The 25,772-nt window shown below is 42.0% G+C and overlaps 1 protein-coding gene across 1 annotated transcript in view; it reads left to right on the forward strand.

Annotated features, from left to right (window-relative positions):
- SENP1 (SUMO specific peptidase 1) overlaps window positions 1-25,772 on the forward strand; it is a 357,101-nt gene that overhangs the window by 160,151 nt on the left and 171,178 nt on the right. Inside the window, exon 14 of the mRNA XM_053708240.1 lies at window positions 24,693-24,896. Within this exon, the coding sequence (XP_053564215.1) occupies window positions 24,693-24,896 (204 nt within the window). The remainder of the gene's footprint in view (window positions 1-24,692; window positions 24,897-25,772) is intronic.

Consider the following 25,772-nt stretch of genomic DNA (forward strand, 5'->3'; position numbering starts at 1 on the left):
TTATTCATTGTTTATTCTGGAAAGCGTAGGGGTCAGAAAGCTACGGCTACCTCTCTTTCTTTTTGTCTGAGAAGTATCATCCGCCTGGCATATGAGACTGCTGGACAGCAGCCTCCTGAAAGAATTACGGCTCATTCTACTAGGGCTGTGGCTTCCACATGGGCCTTTAAAAACGATGCATCTGTTGAAAAGATTTGTAAAGCTGCGACTTGGTCGTCCCTTCATACTTTTTCCAAATTTGATACTTTTGCTTCTTCTGAGGCGGTTTTTGGGAGAAAAGTTCTTCAAGCAGTGGTGCTTTCAGTTTAGGTCTCTGTCTTGTCCCTCCCTTTCATCCGTGTCCTGTTGCTTTGGTATTGTATCCCACAAGTAAGGATGAAATCCGTGGACTCGTCGTATCTTGTAGAAGAAAAGGAAATTTATGCTTACCTGATAAATTGATTTCTTCTACGATACGACGAGTCCACGGCCCTCCCTGTCAATTTAAGACAGATTATATTTTTTATTATTTATAACTTCAGTCACCTCTGCACCTTTTAGCTTTTCCTTTCTCTTCCTATAACCTTCGGTCGAATGACTGGAGGGGAAGGGAGGAGCTATATATATATACAGCTCTGCTGTGGTGCTCTTTGGCACTTCCTGTTAGCAGGAGGATTATATCCCACAAGTAAGGATGAAATCCGTAGACTCGTCGTATAGTAGAAGAAATCAATTTATCAGGTAAGCATAAATTTCCTTTTTTTTTTTTTTTTTCGTTTTCAAAGCTTTATTAGTAATTAAATTACAAATAATTTCCCAATCACAGTGGGAAGTGAATAACAAGTCGTTGAAAGAGTCATAATACATATAACCAAAATTGTTTCCATTAGCATATTATCTATATTAGATGATAACGTAAAGGTCTCAGGTGCATTGGATGCATAAAGAGTGTTGGGCATGCCAATAGAAAGCGCAAAAGGAGATATGAGAAGAGAACAGGAGGAGAGGGAGGAGGAAAAAGAAGAGAAAGGAAGACATAGAGATAGAAAGGTTAGAAGAGGCAGAGAGGGAAGAGAAAGAGACGAGAGAATGAGGCGAGGGGGGCTCTTATAAGAGAAAAATGATCAGGTTAAATGGATTTAGGGGGTAATCTAGGTTCCTGTTCTGGGATACCAGTTAGGTCTAAATAGATTAATCCAGTCTTCCCAGATCGCCTCTAATAGGTTTATCTTATCCAGAATAAAGAACACATTTCTATCCATGGAATTGATATAGGCCATGATATCTAGGACAGAAGCCCAGTTAGGGAGTCTCTGTTGCTTCCAAACTCTAGTGATCGCAAGTCTGGTGGCTGAAAAGAAGTATACACAAATGTAGCTCTGGAACTTGGGGAGAGAGTATAAGCCTACATGTAATAGAGCTGTTTCAGGGGACATCGGGACATGAACACTTAATCTGGCTTGTAAGGAGAACACTATGTTCCATAGCGCTTTGAGTTTGGGGCAGTCCCACCAGATGGGGAGGAAGTTGCCTGGTCTTCCACAGAGCCTCCAGAATTGAGGTGTGGGGAGTAGGTTAAGCCTAAAAAGTCATGGGCATGAAGTACCAATGTGAGAGTAATTTATAATATGATTAAAAAAGGGTCGTGCAATGAATGACTTTTGCCGTGAGGTCGAAGGCTCTAGTCCAAAGGGGCTGGGGGAAACTAAAGTGTAGGATGTCTTCCCATTTTTTAATATGAGAAGCTTTGTCATCAGGTGTTGCCCCTTCCATTAGCAAGTAGAAATGGGATAAAGGCTTGCAGATTTTACTGCCTTTTTTCCAAAAGGTTTCCCAAACGGTCAAGGGGCAGGTAGGTGACGGGGTAAAATCCCAAGATCGTAGCATGCACTTATTTAGGGTGTATTCAAAGCATAATTTGGAAGAGGCAGACTGCGTGCCGGTAATTTGGGTCAAAGATAGGAAGGCGTCTGGCGGCAGTATAACCATACCTGCCAATAATATACTGATCAATTTTACGAGTTACTGTCTCAATGTACGGTGCAAACATTTGACCACTAACTGGTAATTATTCTCAGACACCTGACAGCCAACTCTCTGTTCCTTGTAAGATACAAATATAACAAACATAACAAATGTGTGAGAGCTAACTATTAATATCCACAAACTACGAGGCAAGTGTGGGCATTTACACTATCGCTACAGTGCACAAAACCTCTCTGTAACAATTGCTTTACTATACAACGTATATGCTTCAATTTGCTAAATATTTATCTTATCAACAACACTCCTAGTAGCACCTAAGCATATCTTGTAGCGTTCTATTTACACGCTGTACGAATTTACATAAGTTGCGAGTGGCCAACCACATGCACTAAAGCGTATGATAGTATCTGCTGCAGCACACTAGAATCTGCTTCAAATATAACAAACATAACCAATGTGTGTAAGTTAACCATTAATAGCCACAAACTACGAGGCAAGTGTGGGTATTTACACTATCGCCACAGTGCACAAAACCTCTCTGTATCAATTGCTTTATTATACAATGTATATGCTTCAATTTGCTAAGCATTTATCTTATCAACAACACTCCTAGCAGCACCTAAGCATATCGTGTAGCGTTCTATTTTCACACTGTACGAATCTACATAAGTAGCAATTGGTCAACTACATGCACTAAAACGTATGATAGTTTCCGCTGCAGCACATTAGAATCTGCTTCAAATACCTCCGAATTAAAATTAATATTACGAAGCAAGTTACCCTCTATGATTAATGGTGATACATCAATACCTGTATATGTTTACTAACTTCACTTGGGTGCTTGCATCTATATATTATTACATAGATATGCTGATTCTAGTGGTATCATATCTGATCATATGATCCATGAACCAGCTGGATTTGCATAATATCACACCAATAACACTATCTGCTACTGAGATACGAAAGCATTGATTACCTTCGATATCAACTACCACCCTATCAGCTAACAGTGTGTTATTACTTTATTGCCTTACATTCTTAAGGAACGCCATAACTTTAGTTCACCTAACCCAGTGTCCCATTAGTTAAGAGTTTATATCTGGAAGTAGTCCCAATATCTCTTGGTGAATAATTAATTGTTCTGGTAGTTTTACACATAAGCCAGACAATATATAAAATTCACCGCTCAGAGCACTCAACTACTACCTTTATTTGCTATATTTATAGCATAGATTATCAGGAAGGGCACATCTATGAAAATTCCCTCTAGTCGTAGTTTTAATTGTGTGTTGTTTGTATGTGAGAATTTTTAAATAATCCAATAAAAGTTAATTTTTAATTTAGTTCTCTTCTATCTATCTTGCCCATAAGTACCACAGTATTCTTATATGACTTTTGTGATTCTAAGCATCACCTAATGGTGATTCATTTATTTAGACTTCAGAGTGCTTTTAGTATATACTTGTTGTGCAGAGCTTTCCCTTCTCCACAACTCTCTCCAATTGTAGTTTCTTATATACACAGCACCTACCCTGGAACCTGGGTCATTAATACCCAAGTATCCTATTACTGGACACAAGTCTACAAATATTAAATAAGTAGTGCCATTGGTCATTCTCCTCTCAGAAATGGGATAAAGGCTTGCAGATTTTACTGCCTTTTTTCCAAAGGGTTTCCCAAACGTTCAAGGGGCAGGTAGGTGACGGGGTAAAATCCCAAGATCGTAGCATGCACTTATTTAGGGTGTATTCAAAGCATAATTTGGAAGAGGCAGACTGCGTGCCGGTAATTTGGGTCAAAGATAGGAAGGCGTCTGGATATTGGGACGTCATTAGATCCGAGACCTGGGAGAGGCCCAAATTGGACCAAGCATTAGGTTGTGAATCAGGGAGACCAAGGAGAAGACCAGTGTGGGAGTGAATGGGCGAGGGATGAGGGGCAACCCTGAGTAGTGTCTCAATTTATCCCAGGAGTGTAAGCATTCCCTTATTATATAATTCCCAATATTGAGATTGTGCCTACAGTGTGGGGGGATCCAAGTTAAACCACGTAAAAAAAAATATGGTGGGGTAGGGATGCCTGTTCGAGGGAGCTTCATCTACTTGTCAGTTCCTTATTTCCCCATTGTGAGATATGTGTAAGCATGGCTGCTTCGTAATAACGGGTGACAGATGGGGAGGCTATATCTCCGAAAGATTTTGGATATTCTAACGTTTTGTGTGCAACCCTGGCTGGTTTTCCTTGCCAAATATATTTAGAAAATCCGCTTTGAAACTGCAGAAGCAAGCATCGCGGGAGCCTAATAGACAGGCATCAGAATAAGTAGGTTCATTTTGGTAGAAACGACAGAAACGGCTGTGACCCTACCTAGCCAAGAGATGGACTTATAGTCCCATTTAGTCGTTGGGGATCTTAGTTAAGACAGAAGAGGAAGGAAGTTGTCTCGTATTAATTGCGCTTTGTCAGGTGAAATAAATATTCCCAAATGTTTAATATTGTCCCGATCCCAGTTAAAATCATAAGTCTGTATTAGGGCTTATGTGTATTCTGTCGGAAATCCCTTAGAGTAATACTCAGTCTTTGAGGGGTTAAGTTTGTAATAAGACATGTCGTTGAATAATTTTGGCAAAGTCATAAGGGCTGGGATAGTGGTTTTAGGGGCAGATTTAAATATTGTGATATAGTCAGCGAAGAGAGCAATTTTGTGAGTAGTTCCATGTAGTGTGATCCCTGATATTAGAGGGTCTTGACGTGTAAGCTCAGCTAGGGGTTCTATGGCGAGGGCAAAAAGTAAGGGAGATAAGGGGCACCCCTGTCGTGTACCGTTGGACAGATAGGAGTTAGAGCAGAATCCCATACCTCGAACCCTAGCCGTCGGGCACGAGTACAGGACCCGTATGTAGGCTTGGGTTTCTATTGGGATTTAAAGACATCTAAAACCTCCCATAAGTACTCCCAGCGAACCCGTTCAAATGCCTTCTCGGCGTCCAGCGAGAGCACCGAGAAGGGTTTCCCTAGTTTGTTGGCTTCCATTACTATGTTAAGTAGGCGTCTGGTTTTATCGGGGCCCTCACGATTATGGATAAAACCCACCTGGTCTACATTAATTAAATGAGGTAATAAGGTTGATACACGATTAGCTAGAATCTTAGAGTAAATTTTAATGTTGGTGTTTATGAGAGAGAGAGGCCTGTAACTAGGGCATAAAGAGGGGTCCTTGCCAGGTTTTGGAATAGTGATAATAGTGGCTTTGAGAAAATCCTTTTTAAAGAGCCCTGTGTACCAGAGTATTGAAAGAAGCGGTGAAGTATGGGGTTAAGCTCTTTTCTGTAAGTTTTGTAAAATAATGCAGGGAAACCGTCAGGACTAGGAGCCTTAAGCGGCTTAAGAGAGCTAATTACCCGTTTGATTTCGAGTATGGATATTGGTGCTTTAAGAGAGACCTGTTGCTTATCTGTTAAAGCAGGGAGATTAAGTTTATTAAGGGCTTGCTGAATATTGGGCAAAGTAGTAGCAGTGTAGGGGATTCTGAGGTCTGGATATTATATAGTGCTTCGTAATATGAAGCAAACAGAGATCCTATTTGGCTGGGCAGAGTGGAGGCTTGACCTTTGTATTTAAGGGTTTGTATGCGGGAAATACTTTCTCTATGTCTGAGTTTTCTAGCATAGTGTCCGCCTTATTCCCTTTGCAATAAAATAGCTGTCTGAATTTGAATAATTGTTGTTGTGTCCTTTTTAATTCCAAAGCACAAATATGGGCTTTTAGGTCCCTTATGCTAGTAGAGTGTGCCAGAGAGGGGGTATTTTGATTAAGTTTCTCTAAATCGTTAAGCTTTCTAAAGGCTTGTGAGAGCGGTAATCCACTAGCCTTCCTAAGAATAGCCTTCGTATAAATAAGCCTCTAATTGAGGCTTTGACAGCCCCCCATAAAGTGTTGTCTTTAACTGCCTGATTGTCGTTAATTGTGATTAATTCCCTTAAGTCCTTCCCTAGTTCCTCCCGGAAAGGAATATCAGACAGGATAGTATGGGGCATAGTCCACCCTGGTGGATATGGTGAGGCAAAGGAATTGTGTACTGAAAGTGACACCTGGTCATGGTCTGACCATGGGCATGTGTGAATATTAGTGTCCTTAACTTGATCTAAGATCTGAGATTGACTAAAGATGTAGTCCAATCTAGTGTAGGTTAGATGCGGGGGAGAGAAATGCATATAGTCCCTGTCACGGGTGTGGAAAGCACGCCAAATATCATAAAATCCAAATGCAAGCATGAGGGACCGAAATTTATGTGACAAAGTATCTAATCGGTGATCTTTAGTATTTGGTTTATTGGTTTTTCTATCTATAAGGGGATCCCAGACGAGGTTAAAGTCTCCACCCATTATGACTCTGCCTTGCTTATATTTATGAACTGTCTTTAGTATTTTACGGAGGCATTTAAATTGAGGGAGGTATACTGAGATAAGTGTGTACATGGCTTGATTAAGCTTACATTTTAGAAGGATGTATCTTGCTTGGGGGTCTATTTCCTGAAAGGTTATTTCGCAAGCAACGCGCTTATGTATGAGGATAGCGACACCTCTTGCTTTAGAAGTGTAGGGAGCAGAGACTAAAGTAGTGTAATATTTTAGTGAAAGTGTAGGTATATCACCTTTCTTACAGTGTGTCTCCTGTAGGAAGACTACGTCAGGGTTTAAATGTTTGAGTGATCTAAGGAACATACTACGCTTACCAAGCGAGTTCAAACCTCTCACATTATGCGTGAGGAACTTTATGGTGTCCCCCTTAGCCGTTGGGGTGGAATAACGTGGGCCATTGAAATAAGAGCCTAAAGAGGAGAGGGAGGGAGAAGAAAAGGTTAGATACATAAGAAATGGTATATAAGTTTTACATAACACATAAGAATTTGTTGTGGTGGAAATAGTTCACCAAGGTAGGCGCAGCATGTGGGCCATTTTGGGGGAGGTTACCAAGGTCTAGTGGAAAGACCAGGGCAGTTTGACCTATAAATATAAAGAACAGCAATGATAATTTAACAAATAAAATTAACAGTATTTAAACATTGCACAAATTGAAAAATAATCTCATTTCTGAACCTTGTGACAGTCATATGGTACTCCATCTGGTCATCTAGAATCAACAACAAAAATAATGCCAAACATTGAGTGAAAAATGTACTCTTCTAGATTCCGGAGTTCAAGCAAGAAGAATAGCAAAGTTTATATGCATGGCTGCTCATAGGGTTTTTTTCCTGTGGAGGAGTTAGAGGTTTTTGCCTTTTAGGTCTTTGCTCTTTTACTTGCCACTCGGGAGCTGAGGCTCGGAGTCTTGCCTGGGAGGGCGGTTGGGGGTTACTCGAAGGCGGGCGCAAACCCCTGGACTCTAAAAGTGTAAAGCCTTGGTTAAGATTAGCCACAGTTTGGGACTGATTATCCTTTGTGATGATAATTTTTAATGGAAAGCTCCATCTGTACTTTAGGTTTTCACGTCTTAGGACCTCTGTTATTGGGGAAAACCATCTCCTTTGTTGAAGAGAGTGTTGAGAGGTCCTGTAACAGCTGAATATTTTGGAACCTCTCGGGTAAAGATGGTCTGCGATAAGCCGCCTGTAGGATCTGGTCTTTGAGACTATAACTATGGAAGCATACCACTACGTCTCTAGGTTTATCCGATGAAAGCGATCTAGGTCTAAGGGCTCTGTGGCAGCGCTCCAATGTGTTGGGAGTCATAGTAAATGTCCCCAGGAGTTCCTTGAATAGCTCTGAAAGGAAGTTTTCTAATTCGGGGGGTGAGACAGTCTCCGGAATACCGCGAAAGCGAATATTACTGTGCCTAGATCTGTCTTCCAAGTCGGCCAATTGTGTGATCTGATCAGCCAACGATTTGGAGTATGCCAAGAGGTTAGTATGATCAGTGGTTAAGTCATCTTGCTTGCGTTCCAAATCATCTACCCGTTCTCCTATCTCCGAGATATCTTTGCGGAGTTAAGCTGAACTTCGGTGGATCTCCTGGGTAATTGAAAGGGTTTGGGCAGCCAGCAGCTGTGAGTAGTGGGAGTGGCCCACCTAGATATTCTAGTCAAGAAAGGGAGAGGTGGGGATAGCTTGGAGACAGCAAGTGTGGCAGCGGCAGACCCCCTCTTAACTCGGGGGGGAAAAGGATACTGCCCAAAGGGGAAAAGGAAGGAGGAGGTGACCAGTTCAGACCAGCAGAACCAGAAAGGGAGAGTTTTAAGGTTGTCACAAAATATACAATTGATCTAGTAAGGCTCGCAATGTAGAGACCAATTATATAAGATAAAATGACAATAGAGCCCTATGGAGAGAAAAATATAGGTTAGGTATCAAAGTGATATGGTATGTTGAGTGGATGACCCAGAAACATAAAAGCTGGCGCGACAGCTGCTAGCCTATAGGGGCAACTGAGATGAATAAATGTGGTTGCAAGGTGCAGGGGCTTTTAGCGTGCAAAGGGCGAGTCAGGGCAGGTCCAAGATAGGGATGGACTTTGGTCTACAGGTACGCTTGCTATAAATAAAAACTTTCACAGCCTATAAAGTTCCAGTAGGGGACTTAATACTATATAGTGGGACCTTGGGTCAGGCCTATTCAGGCATGTGCACTAGTGGGGCCTGTTATCATGAACTTTATGGAACCTCCAGAAGGCTGTGTGGTGTGTTGCCCCACTACTAGTAGTAGGGGGGTATGTCTGAGGGAGTGCCCCTAATAGTTAACTGATCTTCCTCTTCACCTTAGGAGTAGTTAAACAAATATAGGGACCTAGGAAATGATAATAAGGACCAAGTTAGAAGACACAGATGTTTAAGGAGCAGTTTGCAATATATGATGTGCAAAGAGTATATTAGGTTAGTGAAGTGTGAGTGTCTTTTGCCCGTTAGGTGTAAATGAGTTAAGCAAAGAGGTACATAGGCTGACGCAGTAGCAAAAAAAAAAATACAGTAACAGTGTCCCCCTGTGGTCTAGAAGGGTGCCTCAATATAAGGTTGATGTGGAAGTCTCAATCTGGGGGGCTGATATATAGTATACCAATCTAGGTATGGATAAGGTGAAAATTAGAAGATAATCCTTAGGGGTGCTAGGGCTTCTTCTAGGAAGCTTAATCAGGGGTCCTTCCGAAGTTAATGGAGTGTCAGCATGGATCCAGGGTATGAGTCCCATATGTAACCCAGCAGCGAATCCTAGCAAAGTTAAAATGAGCGAAGGGCACTGTGGGTGTGGATGGGATAGTGAGATTGAAGAGAGAGGAAGCAAGCTGTGGCCCAAGAGTAATAGAAAGCAAATACCTGTGCCTTCCACGTGGGTGTGCCCTGTAGTAGTTCCAGCTGACCAGAACTAGTGAAGAGGGAAAGCTGCCGGAATCGCCAGATGTCTCAATAGTTTTCCCGATATACACCTGTGTCAGCCTGGCGGTTTTATGTGGGGCCGGAAGAGTGTGTAAGGAGCTCCAAGTAGATGTGCTGCAGTGTTAAAAGAAGCGGCCTCCTAGCAGAGTGACTTTCTGGTGTCGGGTATATCTGTGGAGGGGCGCGTAGGCCCAAGATGGCGCCCGTTTCGCGCTCTTTCTGCTGTGCCGTGGGGTAAGTGAAATACTCAACGTTTGAGGCCAATTTGAGCACGCAGTGCCTTGGATGTTCCCCAGCTTCCCTCCGCAGCAAGATGTGTCTCAAAACTTCTTCGTGTTCGTACCCAATGGTCCTCCAGGAGGCGCAGGTAGGTGGCCGTAGAAAAGTGCGTCGGAGTGTTTTTCAGGATGCTCGCTTGGAGCCAGATGAGCCGTTAGGTGCTCCGAAGCGGATCCCCGACCCTCCGGAGCAGTGTATGAGGAGTAGACAGGTGATGAGAAGGAGCAGCTAGAGGCAGGGGTTAGATCTCCGGAGCGGAGCCCCGACCCTCCAGAGAGTAGAATCACACGCAGCCACACACAAGTGAAAATAGTCAGTGCAAGGGCTATGGATGGAAGTCCAGAAGTACAAAAGGCAGACTCCTAGGCCCCTAATACCTTGCAAAAAGGTGTTTGTATGCACAAGACTACAAAGTAATCTCTTAATAATCTTGAAATAGTGGTGTCTTGAGCAGAGCTATGAAAAGACACGTCTTAACATTCTGGTGGTTAACTCCGCCCCCTCAGATTCTGATTTTTTTTTTTATTGCTCTCAATTGATTGTTTCCTGCAAGAGATGGCAAGGGAGTTGTTGAAAGCCATGTAATCCACTTAGTAGAGTTTTGGTGCATGTTAGCTACTGGATGTCGCAGGGAAGTTTCTATGCCTCTTCCAGGTAAAGATGCTATCCTCCATTTCTGGCAAACGGTGTTAGTTACACTGATTGTCCTTGTTGCAGGTTTCCTCAGGAAGGAAAGAAGCTGGGTAAGTGCTGATTTTATTACCTTACCCCCTCTGACATGTTGCCTTACTGAGAAGAATATATAATCAAATTGCCTGCTGTCTAACAAGGGGTCAGTATAGACTTGATGGACCGCAAGGGGTTAGCTAGTCTGTTTCTGCTGCACTACTTAGAGCAATTCTGGCCACAAATGGGACCTCAGGACTAAGGTAGTTTATGCACAGGCACCTATATTCTCATTTATCATACCTCATTGTCACAGTGTAACGGGTATTATTTTGCACCACATAGCAGCACATTCCCACCACTACGGGGCTAGTAGCCTATTTGGTAGGGAAGTCATGGCTCTTATGGTGTCTGAAGTGTGTTCACTTGCAGGTATATACATAAGGCAGAGTGTGAAGGTGCTGAGCTTTGGGTCGGCTTTATTATAACGCCGCTCAGCAGTGCTCTTGGAGCGGGTCCATCTGCAGTTTTTATTACTGGTGCATGAACACCCTGTGCAACGTTTTTAGCTCCTTTGGTCAGAACAGGACACAAAGGAGTCCTTCAACCAAGTCTAAAACGCCCAACCTGGTGTGGAACAATTTGACCCTAGACAAGTCAACATGAAGGTTCCTACTTTCAAGGATCTCGAGGAAGCCAGAAAAAAGAACGGCCTTCCTACGCTGTGCAGACAATCTATCTGTAGGGGTTGTTGTCCCTGTGCCTCTGGTAGAGAGGGGAGACAGGTTTTATTCAAACCTATTCGTCATTCCCAAAAAGGAGAGAACCTTTAGTCCCATCTTAGACCTGAAATGTCATAACAGCTTCTTGAGGGTAGGTTCCTTCTAATGGAAACCATCATTTCTTTCATGTAATTAGCAAGAGTCCATGAGCTAGTGACGTATGGGATATACATTCCTACCAGGAGGGGCAAAGTTTCCCAAACCTCAAAATGCCTATAAATACACCCCTCACCACACCCACAATTCAGTTTTACAAACTTTGCCTCCGATGGAGGTGGTGAAGTAAGTTTGTGCTAGATTCTACGTTGATATGCGCTCCGCAGCAAGTTGGAGCCCGGTTTTCCTCTCAGCGTGCAGTGAATGTCAGAGGGATGTGAGGAGAGTATTGCCTATTTGAATGCAGTGATCTCTTTCTAAGGGGTCTATTTCATAGGTTCTCTGTTATCGGTCGTAGAGATTCATCTCTTACCTCCCTTTTCAGATCGACGATATACTCTTATATATACCATTACCTCTACTGATTCTCGTTTCAGTACTGGTTTGGCTATCTACTATATGTAGATGAGTGTCCTGGGGTAAGTAAGTCTTATTTTCTGTGACACTCCTAGCTATGGTTGGGCACTTTGTTTATAAAGTTCTAAATATATGTATTCAAACATTTATTTGCCTTGACTCAGAATGTTCAACTTTCCTTATTTTCAGACAGTCAGTTTCATATTTGGGATAATGCATTTTAATTTAACATTTTTTCTTACCTTAAAATTTGACTTTTTCCCTGTGGGCTGTTAGGCTCGCGGGGGCTGAAAATGCTTCATTTTATTGCGTCATTCTTGGCGCCGACTTTTTTGGCGCAAAAATTCTATTTCCTTTTCCGGCGTCATACGTGTCGCCGGAAGTTGCGTCATTTTTTGACGTTATTTTGCGCCAAAAATGTCGGCGTTCCGGATGTGGCGTCATTTTTGGCGCCAAAAAGCATTTAGGCGCCAAATAATGTGGGCGTCTTATTTGGCGCAAAAAAATATGGGCGTCACTTTTGTCTCCACATTATTTAAGTCTCATTTTTTATTGCTTCTGGTTGCTAGAAGCTTGTTCTTTGGCATTTTTTCCCATTCCTGAAACTGTCATTTAAGGAATTTGATCAAATTTGCTTTATATATATGTTGTTTTTTCTCTTACATATTGCAAGATGTCTCACGTTGCATCTGAGTCAGAAGATACTACAGGAAAATCGATGTCAAGTGCTGAATCTACCAAAGCTAAGTGTATCTGCTGTAAACTTTTGGTAGCTATTCCTCCAGCTGTTGTTTGTATTGATTGTCATGACAAACTTGTTAAAGCAGATAATATTTCCTTTAGTAAAGTACCATTGCCTGTTGCAGTTCCTTCAACATCTAAGGTGCAGAATGTTCCTGATAATATAAGAGATTTTGTTTCTGAATCCATAAAGAAGGCTATGTCTGTTATTTCTCCTTCTAGTAAACGTAAAAAATCTTTTAAAACTTCTCTCCCTACAGATGAATTTTTAACTGAACATCATCATTCTGATGATTCCTCTGGTTCAGAGGATTCTGTCTCAGAGGTTGATGCTGATAAATCTTCATATTTATTTAAAATGGAATTTATTCGTTCTTTACTTAAAGAAGTCCTAATTGCTTTAGAAATAGAGGATTCTGGTCCTCTTGATACTAAATCTAAACGTTTAAATAAGGTTTTTAAAAACTCCTGTAGTTATTCCAGAAGTTTTTCCTGTCCCTGATGCTATTTCTGCAGTAATTTCCAAAGAATGGGATAATTTGGGTAATTCATTTACTCCTTCTAAACGTTTTAAGCAATTATATCCTGTGCCGTCTGACAGATTAGAATTTTGGGACAAGATCCCTAAAGTTGATGGGGCTATTTCTACCCTTGCTAAACGTACTACTATTCCTACGTCAGATGGTACTTCGTTTAAGGATCCTCTAGATAGGAAAATTGAGTCCTTTCTAAGAAAAGCTTATCTGTGTTCAGGTAATCTTCTTAGACCTGCTATATCTTTGGCTGATGTTGCTGCAGCTTCAACTTTTTGGTTGGAAACTTTAGCGCAACAAGTAACACATCGTGATTCTCATGATATTATTATTCTTCTTCAACATGCTAATAATTTTATCTGTGATGCCATTTTTGATATTATCAGAGTTGATGTCAGGTTTATGTCTCTAGCTATTTTAGCTAGAAGAGCTTTATGGCTTAAAACTTGGAATGCTGATATGGCTTCTAAATCAACTTTACTTTCCATTTCTTTCCAGGGTAACAAATTATTTGGTTCTCAGTTGGATTCCATTATTTCAACTGTTACTGGTGGGAAAGGAACTTTTTTACCACAGGATAAAAAATCTAAAGGTAAAAACAGGGCTAATAATCGTTTTCGTTCCTTTCGTTTCAACAAAGAACAAAAGCCTGATCCTTCATCCTCAGGAGCAGTTTCAGTTTGGAGACCATCTCCAGTCTGGAATAAATCCAAGCCAGCTAGAAAGGCAAAGCCTGCTTCTAAGTCCACATGAAGGTGCGGCCCTCATTCCAGCTCAGCTGGTAGGGGGCAGGTTACGTTTTTTCAAGGAAATTTGGATCAATTCTGTTCACAATCTTTGGATTCAGAGCATTGTTTCAGAAGGGTACAGAATTTGTTTCAAGTTGAGACCTCCTGCAAAGAGATTTTTTCTTTCCCGTGTCCCAGTAAATCCAGTAAAAGCTCAAGCATTTCTGAAATGTGTTTCAGATCTAGAGTTGACTGGAGTAATTATGCCAGTTCCAGTTCCGGAACAGGGGATGGGGTTTTATTCAAATCTCTTCATTGTACCAAAGAAGGAAAATTCTTTCAGACCAGTTCTGGATCTAAAAATATTGAATCGTTATGTAAGGATACCAACGTTCAAGATGGTAACTGTAAGGACTATCTTACCTTTTGTTCAGCAAGGGAATTATATGTCCACAATAGATTTACAGGATGCATATCTGCATATTCCGATTCATCCAGATCATTATCAGTTCCTGAGATTCTCGTTTCTGGACAAGCATTACCAGTTTGTGGCTCTGCCGTTTGGCCTAGCTACAGCTCCAAGAATTTTTACAAAGGTTCTCGGTGCCCTGCTGTCTGTAATCAGAGAACAGGGTATTGTGGTATTTCCTTATTTGGACGATATCTTGGTACTTGCTCAGTCTTTACATTTAGCAGAATCTCATACAAATCGACTTGTGTTGTTTCTTCGAGATCATGGTTGGAGGATCAATTTACCAAAAAGTTCTTTGATTCCTCAGACAAGGGTAACCTTTCTGGGTTTCCAGATGGATTCAGTGTCCATGACTCTGTCTTTAACAGACAAGAGACGTCTAAAGTTGATTACAGCTTGTCGAAACCTTCAGTCACAATCATTCCCTTCGGTAGCCTTATGCATGGAAATTCTAGGTCTTATGACTGCTGCATCGGACGCGATCCCCTTTGCTCGTTTTCACATGCGACCTCTTCAGCTCTGTATGCTGAAGCAATGGTGCAAGGATTACACGAAGATATCTCAATTAATATCTTTAAAACCGATTGTTCGACACTCTCTAACATGGTGGACAGATCACCATTGTTTAATTCAGGGGGCTTCTTTTGTGCTTCCGACCTGGACTGTAATTTCAACAGATGCAAGTCTCACAGGTTGGGGAGCTGTGTGGGGATCTCTGACGGCACAAGGAGTTTGGGAATCTCAGGAGGTGAGATTACCGATCAATATTTTGGAACTCCGTGCAATTTTCAGAGCTCTTCAGTTTTGGCCTCTTCTGAAGAGAGAATCGTTCATTTGTTTTCAGACAGACAATGTCACAACTGTGGCATACATCAATCATCAAGGAGGGACTCAGTCCTCTGGCTATGAAAGAAGTATCTCGAATTTTGGTTTGGGCGGAATCCAGCTCCTGTCTAATCTCTGCGGTTCATATCCCAGGTATAGACAATTGGGAAGCGGATTATCTCAGTCGCCAAACGTTGCATCCGGGCGAATGGTCTCTTCACCCAGATGTATTTCTTCAGATTGTTCAAATGTGGGAACTTCCAGAAATAGATCTGATGGCGTCCCATCTAAACAAGAAACTTCCCAGGTATCTGTCCAGATCCCGGGATCCTCAGGCGGAGGCAGTGGATGCATTATCACTTCCTTGGAAGTATCATCCTGCCTATATCTTTCCGCCTCTAGTTCTTCTTCCAAGAGTAATCTCCAAGATTCTGAAGGAATGCACGTTTGTTCTGCTGGTAGCTCCGGCATGGCCTCACAGGTTTTGGTATGCGGATCTTGTCCGGATGGCCTCTTGCCAACCGTGGACTCTTCCGTTAAGACCAGACCTTCTGTCACAAGGTCCTTTTTTCCATCAGGATCTGAAATCCTTAAATGTAAAGGTTTGGAGATTGAACGCTTGATTCTTGGTCAAAGAGGTTTCTCTGACTCTGTGATTAATACTATGTTACAGGCTCGTAAATCTGTATCTCGAGAGATATATTATAGAGTCTGGAAGACTTATATTTCTTGGTGTCTTTCTCATCATTTTTCCTGGCATTCTTTTAGAATACCGAGAATTTTACAGTTCCTTCAGGATGGTTTAGATAAGGGTTTGTCCGCAAGTTCTTTGAAAGGACAAATCTCTGCTCTTTCTGTTCTTTTTCACAGAAAGATTGCTATTCTTCCTGATATTCATTGTTTTGTACAAGCTTTGGTTCGTATAAAACCTGTCATTAAGTCAATTTCTCCTCCTTGGAGTTTGAATTTGGTTCTGGGAGCTCTTCAAGCTCATCCGTTTGAACCTATGCATTCATTGGACATTAAATTACTTTCTTGGAAAGTTTTGTTCCTTTTGGCCATCTCTTCTGCCAGAAGAGTTTCTGAATTATCTGCTCTTTCTTGTGAGTCTCCTTTTCTGATTTTTCATCAGGATAAGGTGGTGTTGCGAACTTCTTTTGAATTTTTACCTAAAGTTGTGAATTCCAACAACATTAGTAGAGAAATTGTGGTTCCTTCATTATGTCCTAATCCTAAGAATTCTAAGGAGAAATCGTTGCATTCTTTGGATGTTGTTAGAGCTTTGAAATATTATGTTGAAGCTACGAAATCTTTTCGTAAGACTTCTAGTCTATTTGTTATCTTTTCCGGTTCTAGAAAAGGCCAGAAAGCTTCTGCCATTTCTTTGGCATCTTGGTTGAAATCTTTAATTCATCTTGCCTATGTTGAGTCGGGTAAAACTCCGCCTCAGAGAATTACAGCTCATTCTACTAGGTCAGTTTCTACTTCCTGGGCGTTTAGGAATGAAGCTTCGGTTGGCCAGATCTGCAAAGCAGCAACTTGGTCCTCTTTGCATACTTTTACTAAATTCTACCATTTTTATGTATTTTCTTCTTCTGAAGCAGTTTTTGGTAGAAAAGTACTTCAGGCAGCGGTTTCAGTTTGAATCTTCTGCTTATGTTTTTCGTTAAACTTTATTTTGGGTGTGGATTATTTTCAGCAGGAATTGGCTGTCTTTATTTTATCCCTCCCTCTCTAGTGACTCTTGTGTGGAAAGATCCACTTCTTGGGTAGTCATTATCCCATACGTCACTAGCTCATGGACTCTTGCTAATTACATGAAAGAAAACATAATTTATGTAAGAACTTACCTGATAAATTCATTTCTTTCATATTAGCAAGAGTCCATGAGGCCCGCCCTTTTTTTGTGGTGGTTATGATTTTGTATAAAGCACAATTATTCCAATTCCTTATTTTATATGCTTTCGCACTTTTTTATCACCCCACTTCTTGGCTATTCGTTAAACTGAATTGTGGGTGTGGTGAGGGGTGTATTTATAGGCATTTTGAGGTTTGGGAAACTTTGCCCCTCCTGGTAGGAATGTATATCCCATACGTCACTAGCTCATGGACTCTTGCTAATATGAAAGAAATGAATTTATCAGGTAAGTTCTTACATAAATTATGTTTTTTTTCTCTCGTGCAGTAGGGTATGACTTCCATAGATCTGAAGAATGCATACCTTTTGCATTCCAATCCACCGAGATCATCAGTACCTATGTTTTTGTGTTCCTGGACAAGCATTTCCAATTCATAGCTCTTCCATTTGGTTTAGCTAAGGCTCCCAGGGTCTTTACAAATGTTTTAGGGGCGCTACTTGCTGTAGTCAGACTACAGGGGATTGCTGTAAAGAATAGTACACAGCACCAGTGAGCTTGTCTAACTAGATCCAAAAACAGGGAGAGAAAAAATGACTTGGGAGCCCCTAGCAAGCTAAAGTGTGAGTAATGTGTGATGTTAAAAAAATGTAAACTGCAATTTTCAAGCTCACACCTACAGCAATATCTCTGAAATTTCCTCTGCAATTTTCAAGCTCACACCTACAGCAATATCTCTGAAATTTCCTCTGCAATTTTCAAGCTCACACCTACAGCACTATCTCTGAAATTTCCTCTGCAATTTTCAAGCTCACACCTACAGCAATATCTCTGAAATTTCCTCTGCAATTTTCAAGCTCACACCTACAGCAATATCTCTGAAATTTCCTCTGCAATTTTCAAGCTCACACCTACAGCAATATCTCTGAAATTCCCTCTGCAATGTTCAAGCTCACACCTACAGCAATATCTCTGAAATTTCCTCTGCAATTTTCAAGCTCACACCTACAGCAATATCTCTGAAATTTCCTCTGCAATTTTCAAGGTAAATCAGACTGATATCTCCAATCAAGACACTGAGTGTTTTTGTTTTTCCTTATATCTGTTGGGCTAATATCCCTCCCCCCCCCCTCTACTCTTTTCCAAGACACACCTCCCCCTATTCCTTCACTTTATCAAAAGGAAGTTTTACCTTTACCACTCTCTTTGTTACAGCTCACACCTACAGCAATATCTCTGAAATTTCCTCTGCAATTTTCAAGCTCACACCTACAGCAATATCTCTGAAATTTGCACCCACTAGCCCCCCAAGCCTCCCTCCACCTCCCACCCTGGTGTTTACCTTAATATATACACACCTCCTAACAGCAATTAGGTGCAGCTGTCGCTAACAAACCAGGTTAGAGACAAAAATTCACACTCGCAGCCTCTGTACTGACACTTTACCATATTCTGTTACACTCTCCCAACCCTCATTTTCTTGCCACACACTTCACCCACTCTCAGCTTACCCTGCCTTATATCAGACTTATTTCCCTTACCTTTTGTGTCCATTACCTCTCCCTTAGATTGTAAGCTTGAGAGCCTTTCTACCTGCAGGACACTTTGTATTTAAAGTGAACTACTACGGATTGTGCTCAAGGGCAGGGCATTACTCTCCTTTTGTATAACTCATTATTGCACCTACAACTGTAATGTACCCCAATACTGTACTTGTTTGTAATGCATCCTTGTAATGTTTTACTATTACTTGTATAGCGCTGCGTAATCTGTTGGCGCTTTATAAATACCTGATAATAATAATAACTTGTACTGCTGAAAATGAACTAGTTCTGCAATTTGGAAAAGAAAGCACCAGACTATATTTAACCTTTATAATTGGAAATGTAAATGGATTTGAGATAAATATGTGAATATCTGCTTTATGAAACGGTCTTATTTTATTATTCTTAATTTCTTGATCTTTTCTCTTGTAAGGTATATTCAGTCCACGGATTCATCCTTTACTTGTGGGATATTCTCCTTCCTAACAGGAAGTGGCAAAGAGAGCACACAGCAGAGCTGTCCATATAGCTCCCCCTCTAGCTCCACCCCCCAGTCATTCTCTTTGCCGGCTCTAAGCAATAGGGTCTCTCTTGGAAGGGTAAAGTGAATGTGGTGTTAGATTTGTAGTTTTTGTTCTACAAGCAAAAGTTTGTTATTTTCAAATGGTACCGGTTTGTACTATTTACTCTCCAGCAGAAAAGGGATGAAGATTTCTGCAGAGAGGAAGATGATTTTAGCATGTTGTAACTAAAATCCACTGCTGTTCCCACACAGGACTGAGGAGTACAAGAAAACTTCAGTTGGGGGAACGGTTTGCAGATTAGGCTGCAATAAGGTATGTTCAGTCATTTATTTCTAGACAAGACTGTGATAATGCTAGAAAATGACTGATAAGATCCCCATGAGGGAAGGGTAAGCTTTATTCAGAGACTAAGTATGGAATTACAAGCTTACAGGACGGGGCTAATTTATGCTGGTTGACACTATTTTATGGGTTGACACTTTTTTATGGCAAACAGTTTTTACTTATAAATATCGTTTTTGAGACACTTAGAAGGTCCCTTTGGGTTTCTTTCAGGGGTTGTTACCCACATGTCTAATATTGTAACTCCTAGGAGTGTTTCTTTAGGCCTCACAGCACCAGAGTAAGGTGGGAGGGGCCTAATTTTGTGCCTCAGATGCGCAGTTAGATTGACCAGATCTTCAGGCTGTGTTCACATGGTGGCTCCTGCTACAGTTTGAGGACCCATAAGAAGCTTTTTACCCATAAATCCGACTCCTAAGGGAAGGTAGGGCCACAGCAGAGCTGTGGCAAGGTGCTAAATTTGTTTTAACCGGTCTGTTAGCTTACTATTGATCCGGTTTGGGCATTAAGGGGTTAATCGATTTTTTTGCTAGTTGGGCAATCTTACCAATGCTTTAGGTACATACTGTGAAAATTTCAGAAAGTTTGGTGCATTTTTCACTGTTTTGGAAAATTGTGTGCCTTTTTTATCTCTTAAAGGCACAGTAACGTTTTTTTGCAAAGTGTGTTTTTGCTTGATTAATGTGATTTCCAAGCCTGTTTTGTCTTACTACTAGTCTGTTAAACATGTCTGTCACCAAGGAAAATCCTTGTTCAATGTGTTTAGAAGCCATGGTGGAACCCCCTCTCAAAATGTGTCCCACGTGTACTGACTGATATGTCTGTACATTTTAAAGACCATATTGTTGCACTTAAAAATGTGGCCCAAGATGATTCTCAGACAGAAGGTAATGAGGTTAGTCCGTTGACCTCTCCCCAAGTGTCACAACCAGTTACACCTGCCCAAGCGACGCCTAGCACCTCTAGCGCGTCTAACTCTTTTACCTTACAAGATTTGGTGGCAGTTATGGATAATACCCTCTCAGTATTTTTATCTAAGCTGCCTGTGTTACCTGCAAAGCGTGATAGCTCTGTTTTAAGAACAGATTATGAGCATTCTGACGCTTTAGTAGCCGTATCCGATATACACTCACAAGCTCTGAAATGGGGGCGAGGGAGGTGCGGTCTGAGGGAGAAATTTCCAATTCGGGAAAGGTTGCTCCTCAGACAGACTCAGATACATTGGCTTTTAAATTTAAACTAGAACACCTCTGTTTATTACTCAGGGAGGTATTAGTTACTCTGGATGACTGTGACCCTTTGGTGGTTCCAGAGAAATTGTGTAAAATGGACAAGTACCTAGAAGTTCCTGTTTACACTGATGTGTTCCCGGTCCCTAAGAGGATTGCGTATATATTAACTAGGGAGTGGGATAGACCTGGTATTCCGTTTGTTCCCCCTCCTGTTTTTAAGAAAATGTTCCCCATATCTGACACCACGCGGGACTCGTGGCAGACGGTCCCTAAGGTGGAGGGGGTTGTTTCTTCACTTGCTAAACGCACAACCATACCAATTGAGGACAGTTGTGCTTTTAAAGACCCTATGGATAAAAAAAATTAGCGGGTTTACTTAAGAAAATTTTTGTTCATCAAGGTTTTCTTCTCCAACCTATAGCGTGCATTGTTCCTGTAACTACTGTAGCTACTTTCTGGTTCGAGGCGCAGGAAGATGCGCTCCAGACGGAGACCTCATATGAGGATATTATGGACAGAATTAAAGCTCTTAAGCTGGCTAATTCTTTTATCACAGATGCCGCTTTTCAACTAGCTAAGTTAGCGGCAAAGAATTCAGGTTTCGCCATTCTGGCGCGCAGGGCGCTATGGCTCAAGTCCTGGTCGGCCGATGTGTTGTCAAAATCCAAACTGCTGAACATCCCTTTCAAAGGAAAGACCCTTTTCGGGCCTGAATTGAAAGAGATTATCACTGGGGGAAAAGGCCATGCTCTCCCTCAGGACAAGTCCTTTAAGACAAAGAACAAACAAAATAATTTTCGTTCCTTTCGAAATTTCAGGAGCGGTCTCGCTTCATCCTCCCCTGCTGCAAAGCAAGAGGGTAACACTTCACAACCCAGGGCAGCCTGGAAACCTTACCAGGGCTGGAACAAGGGTAAACAGGCCAAAAAGCCTGCAGCTGCCTCCAAGACAGCATGAAGGGGTAGCCCCCGATCCGGGACCGGATCTAGTAGGGGACAGACTCTCTCTCTTCGCTCAGGCCTGGGCAAGAGACATACACGATCCCTGGGCTTTAGAGATTGTATCCCAGGGATATCTTCTAGAATTCAAGGACTCCCCTCCCAGGGGAAGGTTCCATATTTCTCGTCTGTCTACAGACACGACAAAGAAAGAGGTGTTCTTACACTGTGTAGAAGACCTACATACAATGGGAGTGATCCACCCAGTTCCAATTGCGGAACAAGGGCCGGGGTTTTACTCAAACCTGTTTGTGGTTCCCAAAAAAGAAGGAACTTTCAGACCAATCCTGGATCTCAAAATTCTAAACAAATTCCTCAGAGTCCCATCATTTAAGATGGAGACCATTCGGACAATCTTACCAATGATCCAGGAGGGTCAATATATGACTACTGTGGATCTAAAGGATGCGTATCTACACATTCCTATCCACAAAGATCATCACCAGTTAATCAGGTTTGCTTTTCAGGACAAGCATTTTCAGTTTGTGGCTCTCCCTTTCGGGTTAGCCACTGCTCCCAGAATTTTCACAAAGGTGCTAGGGTCCCTCCTGGCAGTGCTAAGACCGCGGGGCATAGCAGTGGCGCCTTATCTAGACGACATCTTAATTCAGGCGTCAACTTTCCAAAGAGCCAAGCCTCACACGGAAATCGTAGTGGCCTTTCTGAGGTCTCACGGGTGGAAAGTAAACATCAAAAAGAGTTCTCTCTCCCCCCCTCACAAGAGTTCCCTTCCTAGGAACACTAATAGACTCGGTAGAAATGAAAATATTTCTGACGGAGGTCAGAAAGTTAAAACTCTTAACTGCTTGCCGAGCTCTTAATTCCATTCCTCGGCCGTCTGTAGCTCAGTGCATGGTGACAATCGGACTAATGGTAGCGGCAATGGACATAGTCCCTTCTGCACGAATACACCTCAGACCACTGCAACTATGCATGCTCAAACAGTGGAATGGGGATTATGCAGATTTGTCTCAAATACAGTTGGACCAGGGGACCAGAGATTCTCTTCTCTGGTGGTTGTCTCAGGATCACCTGTCTCAGGGAATGTGTTTCCGCAGACCAGAGTGGATCATCGTAACGACCGACGCCAGTCTGTTGGACTGGGGTGCTGTCTGGGACTCCCTGAAAGCTCAGGGCTTATGGTCTCGGGAAGAAGCTCTTCTCCTGATAAACATTGTGGAACTGAGGGCGATATTCAACGCTCTTCAGGCATGGCCTCAGCTAGCTGCGGCCAAATTCATCAGATTTCAGTCGGACAACATCACAACTGTGGCTTACATCAACGATCAAGGGGGAACAAGGAGTCCCCTAGCAATGATGGAAGTAACCAAAATAATCAGGTGGGCGGAGGATCACTCTTGCCACCTCTCAGCAATTCACATCCCAGGAGTAGACAACTGGGAAGCGGATTTTCTAAGTCGTCAGACTTTTCATCCGGGGGAGTGAGAACTCCACCCGGAGGTATTTTCCCAGATGACTCAGCTATGGGGCACTCCAGAATTGGATCTGATGGCGTCCTGTCTGAATGCCAAACTTCCTCTTTACGGGTCCAGGTCCCGGGATCCCCAGGCGGTGTTGATAGATGCTCTAGCAGGGCCTTGGTCCTTCAATCTGGCCTATGTGTTTCCACCGTTTCTTCTCCTTCCTCGTCTGGTTGCCAGAATCAAGCAGGAGAGGGCGTCAGTGATTCTAATAGCGCCTGCGTGGCCACGCAGGACTTGGTATGCAGACCTAGTGGACATGTCATCCGTTCCACCATGGACTCTGCCAATGAGGCAGGACCTTCTACTTCAAGGTCCTTTCAAACATCCAAATCTAATTTCTCTGCGTCTGACTGCTTGGAGATTGAACGCCTAATTCTATCTAAGCGTGGTTTCTCTGAGTCGGTTATTGATACCCTGATTCAGGCTAGAAAGCCTGTCACCAGGAAAATCTACCATAAGATATGGCGAAAATATCTTTGTTGGTGCGAATCCAAGGGTTACTCATGGAGTAAGATTAGGATTCTCAGGATATTGTCCTTTCTCCAAGAAGGATTGGAGAAAGGATTATCAGCTAGTTCCTTAAAAGGACAGATATCTGCTTTGTCTATTCTTTTACACAAACGTCTGGCAGAGGTACCAGACGTTAAAGCGTTTAGTCAGGCTTTAATCAGAATCAAGCCTGTTTATAGACCTGTGGCTCCGCCATGGAGTCTGAATTTAGTTATTTCAGTTCTGCAAGGGGTTCCGTTTGAACCTTTACATTCCATAGATATTAAACTTTTATCTTGGAAAGTTTTGTTTTTGGTAGCTATCTCTTCTGCTCGAAGAGTTTCAGAGTTATCTGCTTTGCAGTGTGACTCACCTTATTTGGTGTTCCACGCAGATAAGGTAGTCTTGCGTACCAAACCCGGTTTTCTTCCTAAGGTTGTGTCTAATAAGAATATTAATCAGGAAATTGTTGTTCCTTCTCTGTGTCCTAATCCTTCTTCGAAGAAGGAACGTCTGTTACACAATCTTGATGTGGTTCGTGCTTTAAAGTTCTATTTACAAGCAACTAAGGATTTCAGACAAACAACTTCATTGTTTGTCATCTATTCTGGTAAGAGGAGAGGTCAGAAGGTGACTGCTACCTCTCTTTCCTTTTGGCTGAAAAGCATCATCCGTCTGGCCTATGAGACTGCTGGCCAGCAGCCTCCTGAAACAATTACTGCTCATTCTATCAGAGCAGTGGCTTCCACATGGGCTTTTAAAAATGAAGCTTCTGTTGAACAGATTTGTAAGGCAGCGACTTGGTCTTCACTGCATACTTTTTCCAAATTTTACAAATTCGATTCTTTTGCTTCTTCGGAGGCTATTTTTGGGAGAAAGGTTTTACAAGCAGTGGTGCCTTCCGTTTAAGGTACCTGTCTTGTTCCCTCCCTTCATCCGTGTCCTAAAGCTTTGGTATTGGTATCCCACAAGTAATGGATGATCCGTGGACTGGATACACCTTACAAGAGAAAACAGAATTTATGCTTACCTGATAAATTACTTTCTCTTGTGGTGTATCCAGTCCACGGCCCGCCCTGGCTATTAAGTCAGGTAGATTTTTTTGTTTAAACTACAGTCACCACTGCACCCTATGGTTTCTCCTTTTTCTTCCTAACCTCCGGTTGAATGACTGGGGGGTGGAGCTAGAGGGGGAGCTATATGGACAACTCTGCTGTGTGCTCTCTTTGCCACTTCCTGTTAGGAAGGAGAATATCCCACAAGTAAAGAATGAATCCGTGGACTGGATACACCACAAGAGAAAGTAATTTATCAGGTAAGCATAAATTCTGTTTTTTTTCTTTCTTACAGGTCATTAATTTCTACATGAATCTTCTTATGGAACGAAGTAAAAGAAAAGGCTTTCCAAAAGTTCATGCATTTAACACCTTTTTTTTCACAAAGTTAAAAACTGCTGGATATCAAGCGGTGAAGCGATGGACAAAGAAAGTGGACCTATTCTGTATGAATATTTTATTAGTCCCTATTCATCTGGGTGTTCATTGGTGCTTAGCAGTAAGTAAGAGTATGTTAAACATACTATCATTTTTCTCCTGGATATATGTGCAAATTAGGTCTTCTCTGCCTATTTTAACCACATTGAAGATTTTTTTCTCCTCAGATTATGTGCTGACCTCATAGAGCCAAGATTAAAGTTTTGCATGTGTTTGTTTCACAAACCTCTTACTCATTATAATATTTTCTAATGAGTCAGTGTGTACAAGTATTATTAAGATACCCATAATTGCAGAAATAGCTGTTGTAGTACTGGTGGGTCCACTTTTTGCATTATTTGTAATATACTAGAATATCCTCCAAACACTTCTTCCAAAATAATTGTGATGAATAATTATGAAATTGTTTTGAATGCTATGCTATTTTCTGCAAATATATATTTCTTTCATAAGGTGGTAAGAGTCCACAAGCATTACTCCCGGGTTTCAACTCCTGGCCACTAGGAGGCGGCAAAGATTCACAAAGCTCTAAGTGCACTTAATCCCTCCCAGAGGTGCTTCAGATTCTTTATTGAGAAGGGTCATCAGACTGATTTGATGCTCATCCCCCCCCCCCCCCCCCGAGAGCTACTACAGAAAGACAAAGGGGAGATAGGAGTATGGGGCAGTGACGGAATCACTCTTATTTACGGAGTTAGTCAAGTCTGCCACAGGTGTTGCAGGGACCTGTCCCATAGCCACCTTCTGTTGCGTCGTCGATATACTCCTTACATAGATCTGATGTAATGTACACAGCACTGGATGGGCTCTCTACAGGAAGCAGTCTTTTCTGCAGCCACTATGCATGGTAGAGTGGATGCATCTGAGATAAGTGCACTCATATAGGCCACAGGCTATTAGGTACACCAGTTTTGAGGTAAATCATAGCCAGGGGACA

This window comes from Bombina bombina, chromosome 3, assembly GCF_027579735.1.
Source record: "Bombina bombina isolate aBomBom1 chromosome 3, aBomBom1.pri, whole genome shotgun sequence".
In the NCBI taxonomy this organism is placed as follows: domain Eukaryota; kingdom Metazoa; phylum Chordata; class Amphibia; order Anura; family Bombinatoridae; genus Bombina; species Bombina bombina.